The sequence below is a fragment of the Epinephelus moara genome, chromosome 9, assembly GCF_006386435.1.
Source record: "Epinephelus moara isolate mb chromosome 9, YSFRI_EMoa_1.0, whole genome shotgun sequence".
Lineage (NCBI taxonomy): Eukaryota > Metazoa > Chordata > Actinopteri > Perciformes > Serranidae > Epinephelus > Epinephelus moara.
The window spans coordinates 2882843-2898972 of NC_065514.1; the positions used below are offsets into that span (position 1 = coordinate 2882843).

Genomic DNA, 16130 nt, shown 5'->3' on the forward strand with positions numbered 1-16130 from the left:
TTCTCTTTCATTTTATAGTTGTAGTTTACTGATGTATGAACAGAGGTTACATAAAACCAGAGTGATCGTCCTCTACTGACCAATCAGACTGCGGGGTTTCTAGCTCCACCTTTTAGTACCAGATCTGTGTGCTAGGTACCCCAACAGAGGGGGGACCAAACATGGGGACGCTAAGGAACGCTTCTGTTGGGACCATCCACAACTCTCACTGTGGGAATGGAAAAAGAGCGAACTGAACCGTACTGCTTGGTGGAGACGGGGCTTAATTGTCATCTCTTTCTTTCAGCTAGAAATATATTTTATTGGCATGATGTGACACAAACATTACATTAACAACAGATTTTTTTTTCTAAAACCTTTTTTCCCACGTGTTAATTAACAGATTAGGAAACAGTTTAGATAAAACTTAGAAAATGGATCACCAGAAGTTGTTTCTCACTTGCCTCTCGGGGCTTCTGTATCCGGTTCATGACTTTCACTGGACTTTGATCAGGAGCGTATCTGTGCTCCTCAGGTCGATATGCTCTTGATATGACACATTAAAGAGACCCTTCAAAGGGTTAAATGTTCTCAGAGATGTTTCCCTCGGCCAGATGTTTCGTTTTTTTGTCTCGTTGCAGGTCGACATGCTAAAATCACCTGCACCTTATATCCTACTGATGTTATACTGTTAAACTACGCCCTCAAATTTGACTTGACTTTAGACTTGATTTCTCCACAGTGGCAGAACAGATTGTTACTATTTAAACTGCATTTGAAAAATCAATCTCCCTTCACTCTTTTGCAATTTGAACTGTGAAGCTATCTCTCACCAGTCTGTCACAATATTAGTTTATATCTCGAGAGATAGGACCCCGGGGACATTTCATCAAACCAACTCAGAGCTTTAAAACAGCCTAACAATCATCTGTCCTCTCTCTGTGTTTCAGTGCACTGTTCCTGTTTCCTCCCGAGCCCACCATGCCGATCGACATGGCATTACCTCTGTACCTGTCCAAAGAGGAGTTTGTCTACAGGACATCTCCTAAAACATGCAAACCTGCCCTGAACTCCTGCCTGAGGTTCCAGCCCTCGCCCTGCGTGGAGCAGATGGAGCCCACGGATGGAAGGTCCTCCAGGAAAGACTCGAGAAAAGCCAAGAAGCAGGTGACGTTTGCCGACCACAGGGGGCTGTCTCTAACCAGAGTGAAGCTCTTCTCCCAGTTCACCGATCCCATCGATATTCCCGTGAACATCCAGGAGATGCTCAGCTCTGCTCTGTCTCTGACGGCTGAGGAGGACAAACTGGTGCTGGACTTCACTCAGCCCTCCTCAGACTACCTGCACTTCCGTCAGAGCCTGGAGAAGAACTTTGTCTGTCTGGAGTACTGCGTGTTGAAGGAGAAGTCCTTGGCGGGAACCGTTAAAGTCAAAAACGTGTCCTTTGAGAAGTCTGTGAAGCTGCGGGTGACGTTCGACAGCTGGAGGAGCCACACGGACGTAGACTGTGAGTACATGAAGGACACGTATCCCAGCTCGTACAGCGACACCTTCTCCTTCACCGTGTCTCTGCCAGATCAGCTGATGCTTCATGAGCGGGTCGAGTTCGCCGTCTGTTACAAGGTTGATGGACGTGAGTACTGGGACAGCAACGATGGGAGCAACTACAGGATCATCTGGTCCTCCATGAAGAGGAGCCAGCAGAGCGCCTGCAGCCGCCACTCTGACTTTGGGATTCATTTTGACCGATACGGCAGCCCCACCTGCTCACACGGGATCTTCCCTGATTGGTCGAGTTACGCAGGATATGAGAATAGCGGCCCGTACTACTGAACAGGACGTTTGTGGTGTTTACATCCCACGTTGAGCTTCTGTTGATGTTGCACATCACACACCTGCTGACTCGCCAAAATGTGGACGAACTTCTGAATTATTTTTGTCTTTGTGTCAGGGGTTACCTGGGGTTACCTCAACGCGAAAATATTATGTAACCTTCCTGTTCCTGTTATGTCATCGCTGCTCGACTGCTAATGGTTCTTTTCATTTTCAGTTCATCATTTTATTATTTTCTTCATTTATTCCAAGTTTCAGAGATCTTGTTTTGTGCAAGCAGAGGTCCAAAACTCACATATTCAGTTTATTGTGATATAAAACAGAGAAAAACTGAATATGTTTGGCATTTTTGACTTTAAAAAAAGAGAAAGAAAAATAAACCATAAATAAATTATCAAAATAGTTGCAAATTAATTTTCAGTCAGTCGCCTAATCATTTAACCGACCAATAATTTTATCTCCACACAGCCTTACCTCAAAGTAACAGTTATATTTCCCACCAGTTGCTGCCTCTATAGACGGTTTGAAATAATGGACGTAGCCACAGTGACATCATGGACTCCCATCTTGCATTTTAGCTGACGTCATCTTGGATTTTTGGAGCCACAAGTGACCGTACGCATGGTGCTAACCCTAATGCTAGCTGAGGGTCTTTGATTTTTGGAGCTAGAAGTGGCCATATTTGGACGAAAGGGTGGAGCTAACCATAACGCTAACTGCTAGCTGGGCTAGAACATTGCATTTACAGCTATAGCTAAGTGTCATAATGCTAATGCTAATTATTGCAAGCGTAAATCAAGTTTAAACCCGTTAAAACCTGAACATCCAGGTAGATGTGGCCACTGTGACATCACCCATTGGTTTGTGGAGCCTCAAGTTTGGCATTTTGGCCGTCACCATCTTTGATTTTTGGAGCTAGAAGTGACCGTAGCCAACCCTAATGATAGCTGCTAGCTTGGTTAGCGCAGTGCCTTTGAAGCTATGGTTAACAGTAATGATGCTAATTTTTGCTACTGAAAAACAGGCTTAAAACCATTGAAACAAAATGCACTTTACGTAAACACAGAACAGCCGACTCCTCAGGGAATTTTTCAGTTCAACCAAATGCTGAACAAGGTGTTTTTAGGTGACCAAAGCGTCACAGTAAAAATTTAGCTTCAGCTACACCCAAACCGTGGTTGGGGCTTGGCAATGGATGGCACACACCTGTAAATCAAAGTGGCCACGTCTTTAATTATGCGTGACATTAAGCTGTAATAAAATCTAAACGACAGAGTTATATCAAAATTCACCCTCTGTACAGTTGTAATGAATGCTGTAAACTGTAAGCTGTAAACGTGTTTATTTCTGCTGTAAAGACATTTTAACGTGAGAGTCTGGGGACTGACTCGGTCTTGGAGCCAGCCTCTAGTGGACATTAGAGGAACTGCAGTTTATTTCTTAGCCCTGGAGGATGCTGCTTCGTCGTCTCAGATGGTTTCTCAACGCAACAGCTGAAGTTGTTCCACCATAAAATGCATCAAATGAGTTTCAGTCCAGTTGGAATCAAATGTGCAATTTCTGTCAATGTATGATTATTTTTTAAAGACGTTTAAACAAATGTTTACCGTCATGAAATCACTGTGGAATTCTCAGGTTAAATCTGCATCATGTTATTGATTTGAATGAGATCTGAACTTTGAGGAATGTTTCACTGCAGCGACTCTAAAGTTGAACCTTCAGCAGCTTTTATTTGAACAAGCTGATGTGCTGGTTTTGTTTGCACAAGAGAACACTAAAGAGAAACAAGGTTTGCTCATGTAAAACATTAGTTTAGCCAGAGCATTGATTTTTTGTTTTTTTTGTTTTAAACTTCTTTTTGTGTGTATGTTAACATCAGTGTTGAGGGATCGAATGTGTCTGAATGGGATTTTTTAACTAGGTGTAATTTCAGAAATGCTTGTCAGTAAAACCATACATTTAAAGTTCTTACATTTAAAGTTCTCATTATACGTTTTTAAATGTTTGTGTGTTGTTCAACTGTACAATCTGCTGTCTGAAAAAAACAATAAAATTACATATTTTTATAATCTAAGATCATTATTATGTTCATTTGCACAAATTAACAAAATTAATACCAACAATGAAAATATACAGGAGGACGGGAGAAACGTCTTAAAGGGGCTTATTGATTACTTTTGATTAAATAATTTAAAAGAAATTCATATTGTATTTACAAATAAATATTCTGTGACACTTAAAAAAAAGTTTGTGTTTATGAAGGATCTCACAGCTGAAAACAAACCATTTTATCTGGTTTCAAACTCTTTATTTTGGCCCCAAAGGAAAAAGGTTTGGGTTTCATAGTCCTTTTATTTCAACCCCAATCACCAGAATAAATGTTGGCACTGTACTTTTATGCTAAACAAATGTTGTTATATTTGCTTCCTGTCTAAACAACACTGTTAAATGTGTGGTTACATTTATGTTCAAAAACCGCTTTGTTATGACGAGGAAAAGTTCATATTTTGGCTTGAAATACCGGTTTTGATGGTGCAATCTTGAGTGGGAATGTAGAAATGTCTTGGTAAAGAACAACTGCTTTAATTGCCACTACCTTGGAGGGCAATGCAGCGATGTCTCTGTAAAAAAACAACCACTTTTCGTGACACTGTCCCTGCAGAAAGCGCAACAATGTCTTGGTAAAGAACAATCGCCATTTCCCCAGGAAACACAGCGATGTCTCGGTAAATGAGCAGCACTTACACAGCGCCTTTCTAGTCATCGGACCACTCCAAGTACTTTTGCAACATGTCACATTCACACACACTGGTGGCCGAGGCTACCATACATGGTGCCACCTGCTACTCAGTAACTATTCACACCATTGGGCATAATTTGGAGTTCAGTGTCTTGCCCAAGGGTGCTTTGACATGCAGATTGAACTACTGAGCTTCTGATTGGTAGATGACCTGCTTTACCTCTGAGTCACAGTTGCCCCTCTATTAAAACCAACCACTTTTTGTGGCACTATCTCACGCGGTGATTTCACGGTAAAGAAAACGCTTTTCTTGCCCTGATATCGGCAGGGAACGTGGTGATGCCTTTGTAAAGAAAACTGTTTCTTGCCACTATCTTGGCAATGATGCCTCTGTAAAGAATCAACCACTTTTCGTGACACTATACCTGCAAAAAATGCAGTGATGTCTTGGTGAACAAGCCACTTTTCATGACACTATTTCAGCAGGAAACGCAGCGACGTCTCTCCAAAGAGCAACCACTTTTTGTGGCACTATACCTGCAGGATAAACAGTGACATGTTGCCAAAAAAACAAACATATTTGGTGTCTAAAAAGCTGCTTTAAACATCAATGACTCGCTAAATCACACCTGGTTTGTTGGTCGGTCTGCAGCTCTGCAGACGCCTCACCTCGTGTTTCAACGTCCCTCAGCTCATATGTGACGTCGCTTTAGAAACGTTGATGTGACACATATAAACATGCAAATGTGACGAATCTGTGGTTTACACGAATGTACGATGTTAACATTTTGTTGTGGCGACCGGGATGCTGATGTAATGTGTTTAGCTGTTTTCCCATTGGGCTTCTCCTTGTTGTTCTACAATAAGCGAGCCCACTGTCATCATGTCGTCTGTGTATTTAACCTGCATGTCTACCCTGCATGCCTCCGCTCGTATGACCCTGAGAAAGTAGGACAGTCTCCTGTGAACGTGGCTCTGAAGCTGCTGTGTTTGCTCTGCAGGTTAAACAGGTTCACTTATGTAATCAGACTGAGCTGTGTGAGCAGAGCCGACAGGAAGTTCCTATATTCCTTTATCTGATCCTGGATCTGGGGGGGAAAAAACGTGATCAAATTTAAGACGTATGATACTTTATGAAAAACAGCATCTGATATTTTCTGATTTACTAAGCAGGTGAGAACGAGGCTGGAAAGTTCAAGTTTTTTTTCAGTACTCAGCTGAGACAGTAGGAGCCAGAGGGATATTTGTGAATGAATGAGAGCTGACAGAGAGTCCTCCTGATCGAACTTTAGCTGAGATTCATGAATACGACAGTCGTATACAGCAGTAAAATCTAAAGTGTAAAGTGGCGTCGATGTTTCAGTACGATTACAGAAGAAAACAACAAGGAAAAGAACCAGATAAGATTCAGATAAACCAGGCAGACAGCAGTGACGTACGGGTAAAATGGTGATGCAAAAACTGACAAGAGAGCAGGTAGAGGTGCAGGTGCAGCTGTAGAGGTGCAGGTACATGGTGGGGGTGTACAGGTGCAGGTGCAGGTAAAGGAAACAGGTGCAGGTGCAGGTAGAGGCGTACAGGTGTGGGTAAAGGAAACATTGCAGGTACAAGTACAGGGAAACAGGACAGCTGTACAGGTGCAGGTAAAGGGAACCAGGTATAGGTACAACTATAGCTACAGGTGCAGGTGCAGGCATACAGGTACACCTGGATCGGCGCAGGTGAGGATACAGGTGCAGGTCTTGTCCTTCACTTTGGTGACAGAAGAGGAGGAGTATGCTGCACGGTGAATGAGGACTGGTGTGTGTCAGTGGGAATGTGAGGTGCTGTCCTGTTCCTGCTGTGGATAACAGCTGTAACATTTCACCGTTCAGAAGGAACGACTATACGGCCGTCGTGTTGAGGTCGGGATCTGTGGACAGTTCAATTATCCCACGGCCAGAAACCATGGATCAGCAGAACCATCCAGAAGTTGTACCTCGCAAACAGATTTATTTTAAGAAACTCTCACATCCTTTCTAAAATAGTTATCAGTCAAACAAGTGCATGAGGAAATGTGGAGAGGAGTCTGCAAACCATGGACACGCATTTTGTAGATCATTTCTGGAGGGAGATACAGTGCCTTCCAAAAGAATTCATACCCCTTGAACTTTTCCACATTTTGTCACGTTACAAGCACAAACTTAACTTATTGGGATTTTATGTGATAGACCAATTGTGAAGTGGAAGGAAAATGATACGTGGTGTTCAAGATTTAGAGTCAGTCTCAGTACAAACACAGCTGTTGTGTGAAGGCCTCAAAGGTTTGTTAGAGAACATTAGTGAACAAACAGCATCATGCAGACCAAGGAACACACCAGACAGGTCAGAAATACAGTTGTGGAGAAGTTTAAAGCAGGGTTAGATTATAAAAACATATCCCAGGCTTTGAACATCTCACGGAGCACTGCTCAGTCAATCATCCGAAAATGGAAAGCGTATGGCACAACTGCAAACCTACCAAGACATGGCCATCCACCTAAACTGACAGGCTGGACAAGGAAAGCATGAATCAGGCAATGGCCCAGTCAAAGTCCAGACCTAAATCCTCTTGAGAATCTGTGGCAAGACTTGAAAATTGCTGTTCACAAACGCTCTCCATCCAATCTGACTGAACTGGAGCTGTTTTGCAAAGACGAATGGGCAAAGGTTGCAGTTTCTAGATGTGCAAAGCTGGTAGAGACATACCCCAAAAGACTTGCAGCTGTAATTACAGCGAAAGGTGGTTCGACAAAGTATTGACTCAGGGGGGCTGAGCACATATGCACTCCACACTATTCAGATTTTTATACCACCATGTATCATTTTCTTTCCACTTCACAATCGTGCGCTACTTTGTGTTGGTCTATCACATAAAATCCCAATAAAATACATTTAAGTTTGTGCTTGTGACGTGACAAAATGTGGAAAAGTTCAAGGGGTATGAATCCTTTTGGAAGACACTGTATATGATTTACTCACCAAAATATTTGGATTTCAGCCCAGGGACCAGCTGTTGGCCATCGTTGGGGCCAGAGGCTGTGACGAGCAGGAAAAAGAGACACTTCTTACAGCAGCCGAGGAGGTTGTAACAGAACTCATGGCACATGGCAGACGGTAAAAGGTTTGGGGAAACGTTTGTGTTTCAACAATCAATATATTATATCACTGTTATGCTGATGACACCCAGCTCTACCTGTCCACCAGGCCTACTTCCACTCTCCCCCCCAAATCCCTTTCTGACTGCTTACTGGATATTAAATCATGGCTTTCATGCAACTTTCTCAAACTTAACAGTGATAAAACTGAGGTTCTCCTTGTGGGTACCAACTCTACTCTGGCTAAACTGCACAGTTTCACTCTAACCACTGACACCTCCAAAGTCCGTCCATCCCCTCAGGTTAAGAGTCTGGGTGTCATCCTGGACAGTACATTGTCCTTTGAGGCCCACATCCTGTTCAACAGCAACTTCACTGGCTTCCTGTTGAATATTGGATCGATTTCAAGATTCTGCTTCTCACCTCCAAGCCCCTTCATACCCGTCTGAACTCCTCTTCTGCGCTCCAACCCACATCACCATCTGCCCGCCTGACTACCATGGGTACTACAGCCTTCAGCCGCTCTGCTCCCCTCCTCTGGAGCTCTCTCCCCCACGACATTCCCAGTATTGACTCCCTTTCCACTTTCAAATCCCATCTGAAAACACACCTTTTCAAGCTGGCATTCTCTCATGATTATTCTATACCTGCTGTGGTCGAGTCATTTTATTAACTTTTCTTGTATATTACAGAATTGTTTGTTTTATGATCTATGGATACATTGCTACTTGTTTTGTTTACTGTGTCTTGTAAGGTGACCTTGAGTGTCCTGAAAGGCGCCTATAAATAAAATGCATTATTATTATCATTATATTGTCAGTAACTCTCTGGAGATATGGACCCCCTGACTTTATTATTTATTATTATTAATTATTATTTAACTTTTGGTATCAGTGGTAACAGGGTAAAGCTGGTGTTAATAGACTTTCTTCCCTTTATTATCGTTTTTATTGTTATTTCATTAGTATTTTTTCTTATTTATTATTATTTTTAGTAGTATTTTTCTTGTTTATTGTTAGTTTTAATAGTACTTTTTCCTTTTTCATATTTTTTAGTATTTCTATTTTCTTATCCATCATTGTTATTTAGAAGTTTCTTTCTATTTTCTCAATTATTATTTTAATAGTATTTTTTGGTTTTTCGTATTTTTTAGTATTTATTTTTATTTTTTTAAATTTATTCTCATTTTTATTAGGATTTTTTCTTTTTACTAATTTATTATTATTTTTAGGATTTTTTCTTGTTTATTATTATTTTTAATAGTACTTTTTTCTTTTTCCTATTTATTAGTATTTTTCCTTTTTAGTACTTTTTACTACTTAAACGTGTTTATTTAAATCTGCCCAATAAACTTAAATCAAATCTTTTATATATTTATTCGACTTCCTGCTCATTTGCACGTCACGTCCTGCAGATGGAGACAGAGTCCTCTCTCTGGTGTCTGAGCAGAAACAGAAAAATAAGTCACATTAGTTTTTTATTTTTCTTTCTTTACTGTGTAACTCAGGTTATAATAACCCTTTGATTTACCTGGAGCATTTGTTTATACATGTTGAACCTCTTTAAAGTCTAAAGTTATATTTATATGTTAATCAAATCAATACCTGGCACTATGAGAGTGTCTTTAAAGCCATGAATGTGTTTCTTTAATTTACTGCTGCATCTCTTTGCTGATTTAAAAACCAAGTTTGACCTGGTCAGAACAATCACTTTCCCCTCTGTGCTTCCTCCTCCTCCTCCTCCTCCTCCTCTCTCAGCAGCAGGGAGGAGACAGGGAGGAGAAAGGGAGGAGGAGGGCTCAGAGATCTGACGCAGTGTGAGCGGCTGCTTCACTTCCACTCCCCGCTCCCAGGAAGAGACCCAGCGGCTCGGGAAGCTCCCACAAACACTCGGATAAACCCGGGCACAGAGCTCCAGAGGTCGGGCTGTGGAGGCCATGAGGACCCCGGTGAGGCACGGAGCGCAGCCGCGGCACCGGAGCTCGGATCGGGGCACGGAGCCGGAGCTGTAACCGGGTTAGGTTTGTTGTCATTGTGTGCAGAGTGGCGCAGGAGAAAAGGATGCCTCCGCGGCCGCAGACACTCCTCCTGCTCCCGTCGACTAGATTCATTATTGCCCGACACAAACTGTCCTTTGTCTCCTCTGTGACGGAGGCTCTGCTGCTGAGGAGCGCGCTGATTTGTGAAGCACACCGTCCACCATGCTGCCCGCTCCATCTCCATGAAAACTCTCCATGATAACAGGGAGGAGGAGGAGGAGGAGGAGGGTTCCGGCTGCAGCGCCATGGAGGACAAGGAGAACAATCTGAGGACGGCCAGGTTGTGGAGGGATGCCGCCCTCCGCTCCAGGAAGCTGCGGAGCAACCTGCGCCAGCTCACCCTCTGCTCCAAAGACAACCAGATCATACTGCCGGAGGATATAGCCGAGATAGAGGTGCTCAACCTGGGCAACAACTCCCTCCAGGAGCTGCCAGACGGGCTGGGATCCTCCCTCAACAACCTGCGCATCCTCGTCCTCCGCAGGAACAAGTTCACCTCTGTCCCGCGGGTGGTGTTTGAGCTGGGGCAGCTGGTGGAGCTGGACATGAGCCACAACTGCCTGAGGAGCCTGTCTGAGGGTGTGGGTCAGCTGAAGGGGCTCAAGAAGCTATGCATCAGTCACAACAAAATCCAGAGCCTACCCGCTCAGATCGGGGCGCTTCAGGTCCTGGAGGAGCTCGACATCAGCTTCAACGACCTGCACGACTTCCCCAGGTCTTTCTCCAGCCTCGCCAAGCTGCGGACTCTGGATGCGGATCACAACAAGCTGAACCAGTTCCCCCCTGAGATCCTGGCTCTCAGCGAGCTGGAGGAGCTGGACTGCTCCGGGAACAAGTTTGAGGTGTTACCAGTCGACGTCATGAAGCTGCAGTCCATCAAGATCCTGTGGCTCAGCAGTCTTCACATGTCCACGTTACCGGACACGTTCTGTCAGCTGCAGCACCTGGAGAGCCTGATGCTGGACGGGAACGAGCTCACGGCGCTGCCTGCTGCTTTCAGCTGCCTGCAGAGACTCAAGATGATTAATTTGTCCTCTAATGAGTTTGAGAACTTCCCCCAGGTTATTTTGAGCATCACAGGGTTAGAGGAAATTTACCTGAGCAGGAACAAACTGACTCATATCCCAGAGGAAGTGGGGCAGCTGGTGAAGCTGGCCAACCTCTGGCTGGACAACAACAGCATCAACTACCTGCCTGACTCCATCGTGGAGCTGGAGAAGTTGGAGGAGCTCGTTTTACAGGGTAACCAAATAGCCATACTTCCAGATAACTTTGGGAAGCTGTCCAAAGTCAGCATTTGGAAGGTGAAGGACAACCCTCTCATCCAGCCTCCGTACGAGGTGTGCATGAAGGGGATCCCGTACATCGCAGCCTATCAGAAGGAGCTGGCTCATTCGCAGCTCGCTGTGAAGCCGCGGCTGAAACTGGTCCTGATGGGGACAAAAAATGCTGGGAAGACCCGGCTGAGGCAGAGCGTGGTGAGCAATCAGCAGGACGCTAAAGGCGTCCAGGGGAACAAAGGAATCGAAGTGACTAACTGGGTGGCGGACGCTGATCGCTGTCTCACGTTTCTCGTGTATGATCTGTCAGGGAAGCAAAACTACGACCTCATCAAACCCTTTTTTCTCTCCCCTGGTGCTCTCTACGTCCTCGTCATCAATCTCAAAGCATACTCACCCAAGAACTTTTACGCCCACGTCGGGTATTTCCTCCACCTCCTCAGTGCCAAAGTACCCCACGCCGTTGTGTGCTTGGTGGGCACGCATGCGGACCTGTGTGGGGAGGTGGAGCTGGAGGAGAAGAGTCTGGACATTCACAGGCAGATCGGCCTGCAGGAGAAGAGGGACATCCAGGTCCTGAGGAGCCTGGCTTTGCAGGTGGACCAGGCGCTGGAGCAGGGCTACAACGTCCGCTCCTTTAGCCCTCACGTCCTCTTCTACGCCGTCTCAGACAGGAACCTGAGGCGGAGGAAGTCCCAGCTGCAGTACATGCTGAACCACCGGCTGCAGATCCTGTCTCCTGTGCTGAGCGTCAGCTGCACAGAGACCCAGAGGAACATCCAGAGGCTGAGGGAGAAGCTCATGTCTGTCGCAGACCACAGGGACATCTTCCCCAACCTCCACCGCGTGCTGCCAAAGTCCTGGCAGATGCTGGAGGAGCTGCACTTTAAGCCCAAAGACCTTTGGCTGTCGTGGTGGGACTCAGCCCGTCTGGGCCTGCAGGCGGGGCTCACGGAGGACCGGCTGCAGAGCGCCTTATCCTACCTGCACGAGAGCGGGAAGCTGCTGTACTTTGAGGACAGCATCACTCTGAAGGAATATGTTTTCCACAATCTTCCACGATTCATTGCAATTCTCAACGTCTTCTTCCAGAGGGACGAGTCCTCGCTGCTGGACAGGCTCTTGTCAGAGGGGGAGAGGGGGGACAAAGGGAGGGTGAGTCTGGTCATAGAGGACGAGAAGGGAGAGAACCTCAGGGTGACCCATCTGCAGCACCACGTGGAGGGCTTCCTCCAACACGGCCTTCTGCCCTCCAACGTCATCCGCCTGCTCCTCAGGCCGCTCATCCAGACCCAGCAGGACCTCCACCTCATCATGGAGCTGCTGGAGAAGATGGGGATCTGCTACTGCATCAACAAACCCCGCAGCAAGCCCCTGAACGGAGCCACGGCCTGGTACAAGTTCCCCAGCTACGTCAGCAGCGAGGAGCCCCGGGCGGAGGCCTCGGCCGGCGGGAGCTCTCTGCCGCTGTGTCACTTCTTCTCCGTGGAGCAGCTGCACATCCAGTACAGCTTCCCCTTCCTGTTTCCTCCCGGACTGTTTGCACGCTTCAGTGTGCAGATAAACAGCCACGTGGTGCAGAGGTCGGACGGCAGGCATCAGATCTTCGCCTACAGAGGTAAAGTCCCCGTGGTGATCAGCCACCGGCCCTCCAAAGGGAAGCTGCAGGTGGAGACTCTGTCCATCGCCAGCCACGCCTCGCTGCCCAACATCTGGACAGCGTGGCAGGCCATCACTCCACTGGTGGAGGAGCTGAACGTGCTGCTGCAGGAGTGGCCCGGCCTGCACTACTCTGTACATATTCTCTGTTCCAAGTGCCTGAAGAGAGGGTCGTCCAACCCACACGCCTTTCCAGGTAAAACACCTTTAACTCTTCTTCTTCTCCATCTCCTGCTTTGTCTCTCTGCTCTCCATCAGGCTGGGTCTTTACTGAATATAAATCCAAATGACCAAGAACACAAAACAAAACAAATCATTAACGCTCTGTGGGTGCAAACAATCTGACAGGAAAGATTTTAATTATTATTTTCTATTTTTATTCTCTGGATTCATTATTTTGCCTCTAAATTGTCAGAATATTTGTTTCCTCTCAGAGAAGGTGGATTTTAAAGAAGGATGGTGGTGATGTTGTTTTGTGTGTTTGTATCTATGGTGATCTGCAGGTCACATGACGGATGAACGCGCTGTGTACAATATAAAGAAACCTGAAACAGGTTGAGGAGAGTTTAAAGTTGATTAACTGGTATTGAAGCTCACACTGGTCTGAACCTGTGTGTGTGTGTGTGTGTGTGTGTGTGTGTGTGTGTGTGTGTGTGTGTTTCTCCCAGTGATGACTGTAATTTGACAAAAGCCCTCGGCAGGAAATCATTGCAGTATCATCGCTTTGATTTACTCGTTAAATATAAAATGTGACACCTCATCGCTTTGATTTACTCGTTAAATATAAAATGTGACACCTCTATTTTGTACCCAAACGTCAGTTTAGTGCTGAAGGTAATTTATGACGTCTGAGGAGCTTCGTCCAGCTCTGCTCTGAGCAAATGAGCCGACCAGAACAAATGTTTGATCGTACATTTCTGCAAACCACAGAAACAAAACGTCACAGCTGTGCGTCATTATGTAGCGGACACGTTGTAACTTTACATTTCTATACATTTCAGAAACATTGTGGTTAACGTGTGGTTATGTGATGTTTCTGCTTAAAATACCTGCTTTTTGTGTCCCTGCTGGAAACATAACAATGACTTCTTTTCATGGCACTATCTAGGCAGGAAAACCAGTGACAGGTTGCTAAAAAGCTGCTGCAAACACAGCAACAAGTCAGTAAAAAAACAACCACTTTTGGTAGCAAAAGTCTGTCAACATATCCGCCAGAAATTCAGCTATGTCACAGTAAAAAACACTGCTTTCTGTAGTTCTATCCAGTCAGGAAATGCAGCGATATCTTTGTAAAAAAACAACTGCTCTTCGTGGCACTATCCCTGCAGGAAACACAGTGACAGATTGCTAAAAACACTCATGTTTGGTGGCTAAAAAGATGCCGGAAACACAGCAACAGGTCGGTAAAAAACAGCCACTTCTTGTAGCAAAGTCTCCGCTGGAAATCAAGTGATGTCACGGTAAAATACAACAGCTTTTCTTGCCACTATCCCAGCAGGAAATACAGCAATGTCTGGGCTAAAAAATAAAAATTTTTATGACACTATCCGGGCAGGAAACTCTGTGATGTCTTTGTAAACAAAACCAACCACTTTCCTTGGCACAGTCCTGGCTGGAAAAACAGTGACAGGTGGCTAAAACACACTCATGTTTGGAGGCTGAAAAGCAGCTGGAAACACAGCAACAAGTCGGTAAAAATCAACTGCTTTTTGTGGCACAATCCCTGCTGGAAACTCAGTGATGATGTGTCGCTAAAAACCAACTGCTTTTGTTGTTTCTTGGTGTTGACCAGTGGTCTGCAGTTTGGCAGGCGTCTCGCCGAGATGTCATACCATCCACCATCCCCTCCACCTCCTGATGATAAAATATGTCCGCATACTCAAAATCAACATTTGTATTTTGTTCAAAACTTCTTTTCAGTGTCTGTGTTTAAAAGTTGCAGTTTTATTATGAATTTTAAATCAAATTTTCCAGTTTCCTTGTGAGACATAGGGAGTAAACTCTGTTCATACACAGCTCAGCACATGACCGTCAGAGTGTTAGTCATGTCTACCAGATGTGAGTATAGAAGAACATCTTAATTCCTTAAAATGAGCTGACTGTTGTGACTCTGAGCCACGTTTGCGTTTTGACTGTTGAAACGAGCGTCCTCAGCGCTTATCGATCAGATCCAATCACACTGACTCAAAACAAGCGTTCATAAAAGATGCAGAGGATGAGTCCTTCTGCCGGGAAGCCCGGTCAGTGTCAGTGTGTGTGTGCAGGCCGAACAAAGACCGCTGCTGCTGCTGATATGAGATCAGACAGGGAGGAGGAGGAGGAGGAGGAGGAAGAAGAGGAGGAGGAGGAGGAGGAGGAGGAGGAAGAAGAGGAGGAGGAGGATGATGATACAGGAGTAAACAGAGATAATCCTCGGTGCTGGTTGTGATGGATGAGGTCGTCATGGCAGCTTGACCTGCTTTCACTGTTTGTCTCAGACAGTAGTGAGGACGTGTAAGTGCTCTGTAACAGTGTGATGTCATGTGATGCATCAGAGCGCTGCAGGGATGACGTTTATCTGTCGGCTGACCTGGAAGTTGGCGTCGCCCTGGTTCCCTCATCAAAAATCCAAAATGATTTTTTCTTGTCATTTTGGATCAGAAAATAAACTCTGTGGTAAACATAAAGTTTTTCAAGAGCAGCCTGTTTTCTGCTGTTTTCAGTGCTTAAAAAACCGACTGATGTTCCCCGACAGTGATCAGCTCAGGCAACTTCAGGTTACGTGAGTTGCTGCAAGATAATCTTATGAAATTGCCAGAGTAAAAAAATTAACATTAAGTTATAAACCCCACGGTCACATGACTTCACATCACCACAACGAGGCCGTAAAGCCGTGATGGCGTGAGGACATTTTGTACACTCATTTAGCCTTTTTTTTTTTAAGGACACATAAAAACACCTCTGGACAGATCCAGGCTAGCAGTTTCCCTCTGTTTGCAGTCTTTATGCTAAGCTAAGCTAACCAGCTGCAGAGTGGCATCAGTCTGAACTCTCAGAGAGGCAGAGAAGAAGATGATGACACGATGAAGGTCGTGAAAGTTCAGCAAAGTGCTCCGGAGCTCTCTGCAGGATTCCTCTGATTAATTTTATTTTGCTGTTGATGTATTTTTGTTCCACACAGTGTCTCCGTCCGTCCTCTCTCTGCGGGTTACTTCCTGTCTGCAGAGTTGTTGTCGAGGCACTCAGGTTTTTTAAGAGCTTTTATTGTGGCGAGCTGATGTGATTACACTGATAGCTAATCTATAACACATCATCAGAGTCGGTCTGCAGCAGCCTCCGAGCTCTGCGGGGATCTGATGGAGTTTTTATGCACCTTTGGAGATAAAAGCAACATATGAGGGATGTTCGAGCTGATTTCTATTCACCTTAAACTAACAATCTTATGTCTTATTTTCAAACGATCAACACGTGGGGTGTTTCTGGTGCCAGGCAGAAAATGGTGTGAA

General features: G+C 45.2%; 3 protein-coding genes across 3 annotated transcripts in view; all 3 read left to right on the forward strand.

Annotated features, from left to right (window-relative positions):
* The window catches only part of ppp1r3b (protein phosphatase 1, regulatory subunit 3B), a 6101-nt gene extending 2215 nt beyond the window's left edge, over positions 1-3886 (forward strand). The window contains exon 2 of the mRNA XM_050053895.1: positions 930-3886. Within this exon, the coding sequence (XP_049909852.1) occupies positions 961-1812 (852 nt within the window). The 5' untranslated portion in view covers positions 930-960 and the 3' untranslated portion in view covers positions 1813-3886. The remainder of the gene's footprint in view (positions 1-929) is intronic.
* LOC126396068 (uncharacterized) overlaps positions 1-16130 on the forward strand; it is a 737953-nt gene that overhangs the window by 114834 nt on the left and 606989 nt on the right. The window lies entirely within an intron of this gene.
* mfhas1 (multifunctional ROCO family signaling regulator 1) overlaps positions 9475-16130 on the forward strand; it is a 34892-nt gene continuing 28236 nt past the window's right edge. Inside the window, exon 1 of the mRNA XM_050053817.1 lies at positions 9475-12841. Coding sequence (XP_049909774.1) covers positions 9889-12841 — 2953 coding nt within the window. The 5' untranslated portion in view covers positions 9475-9888. The remainder of the gene's footprint in view (positions 12842-16130) is intronic.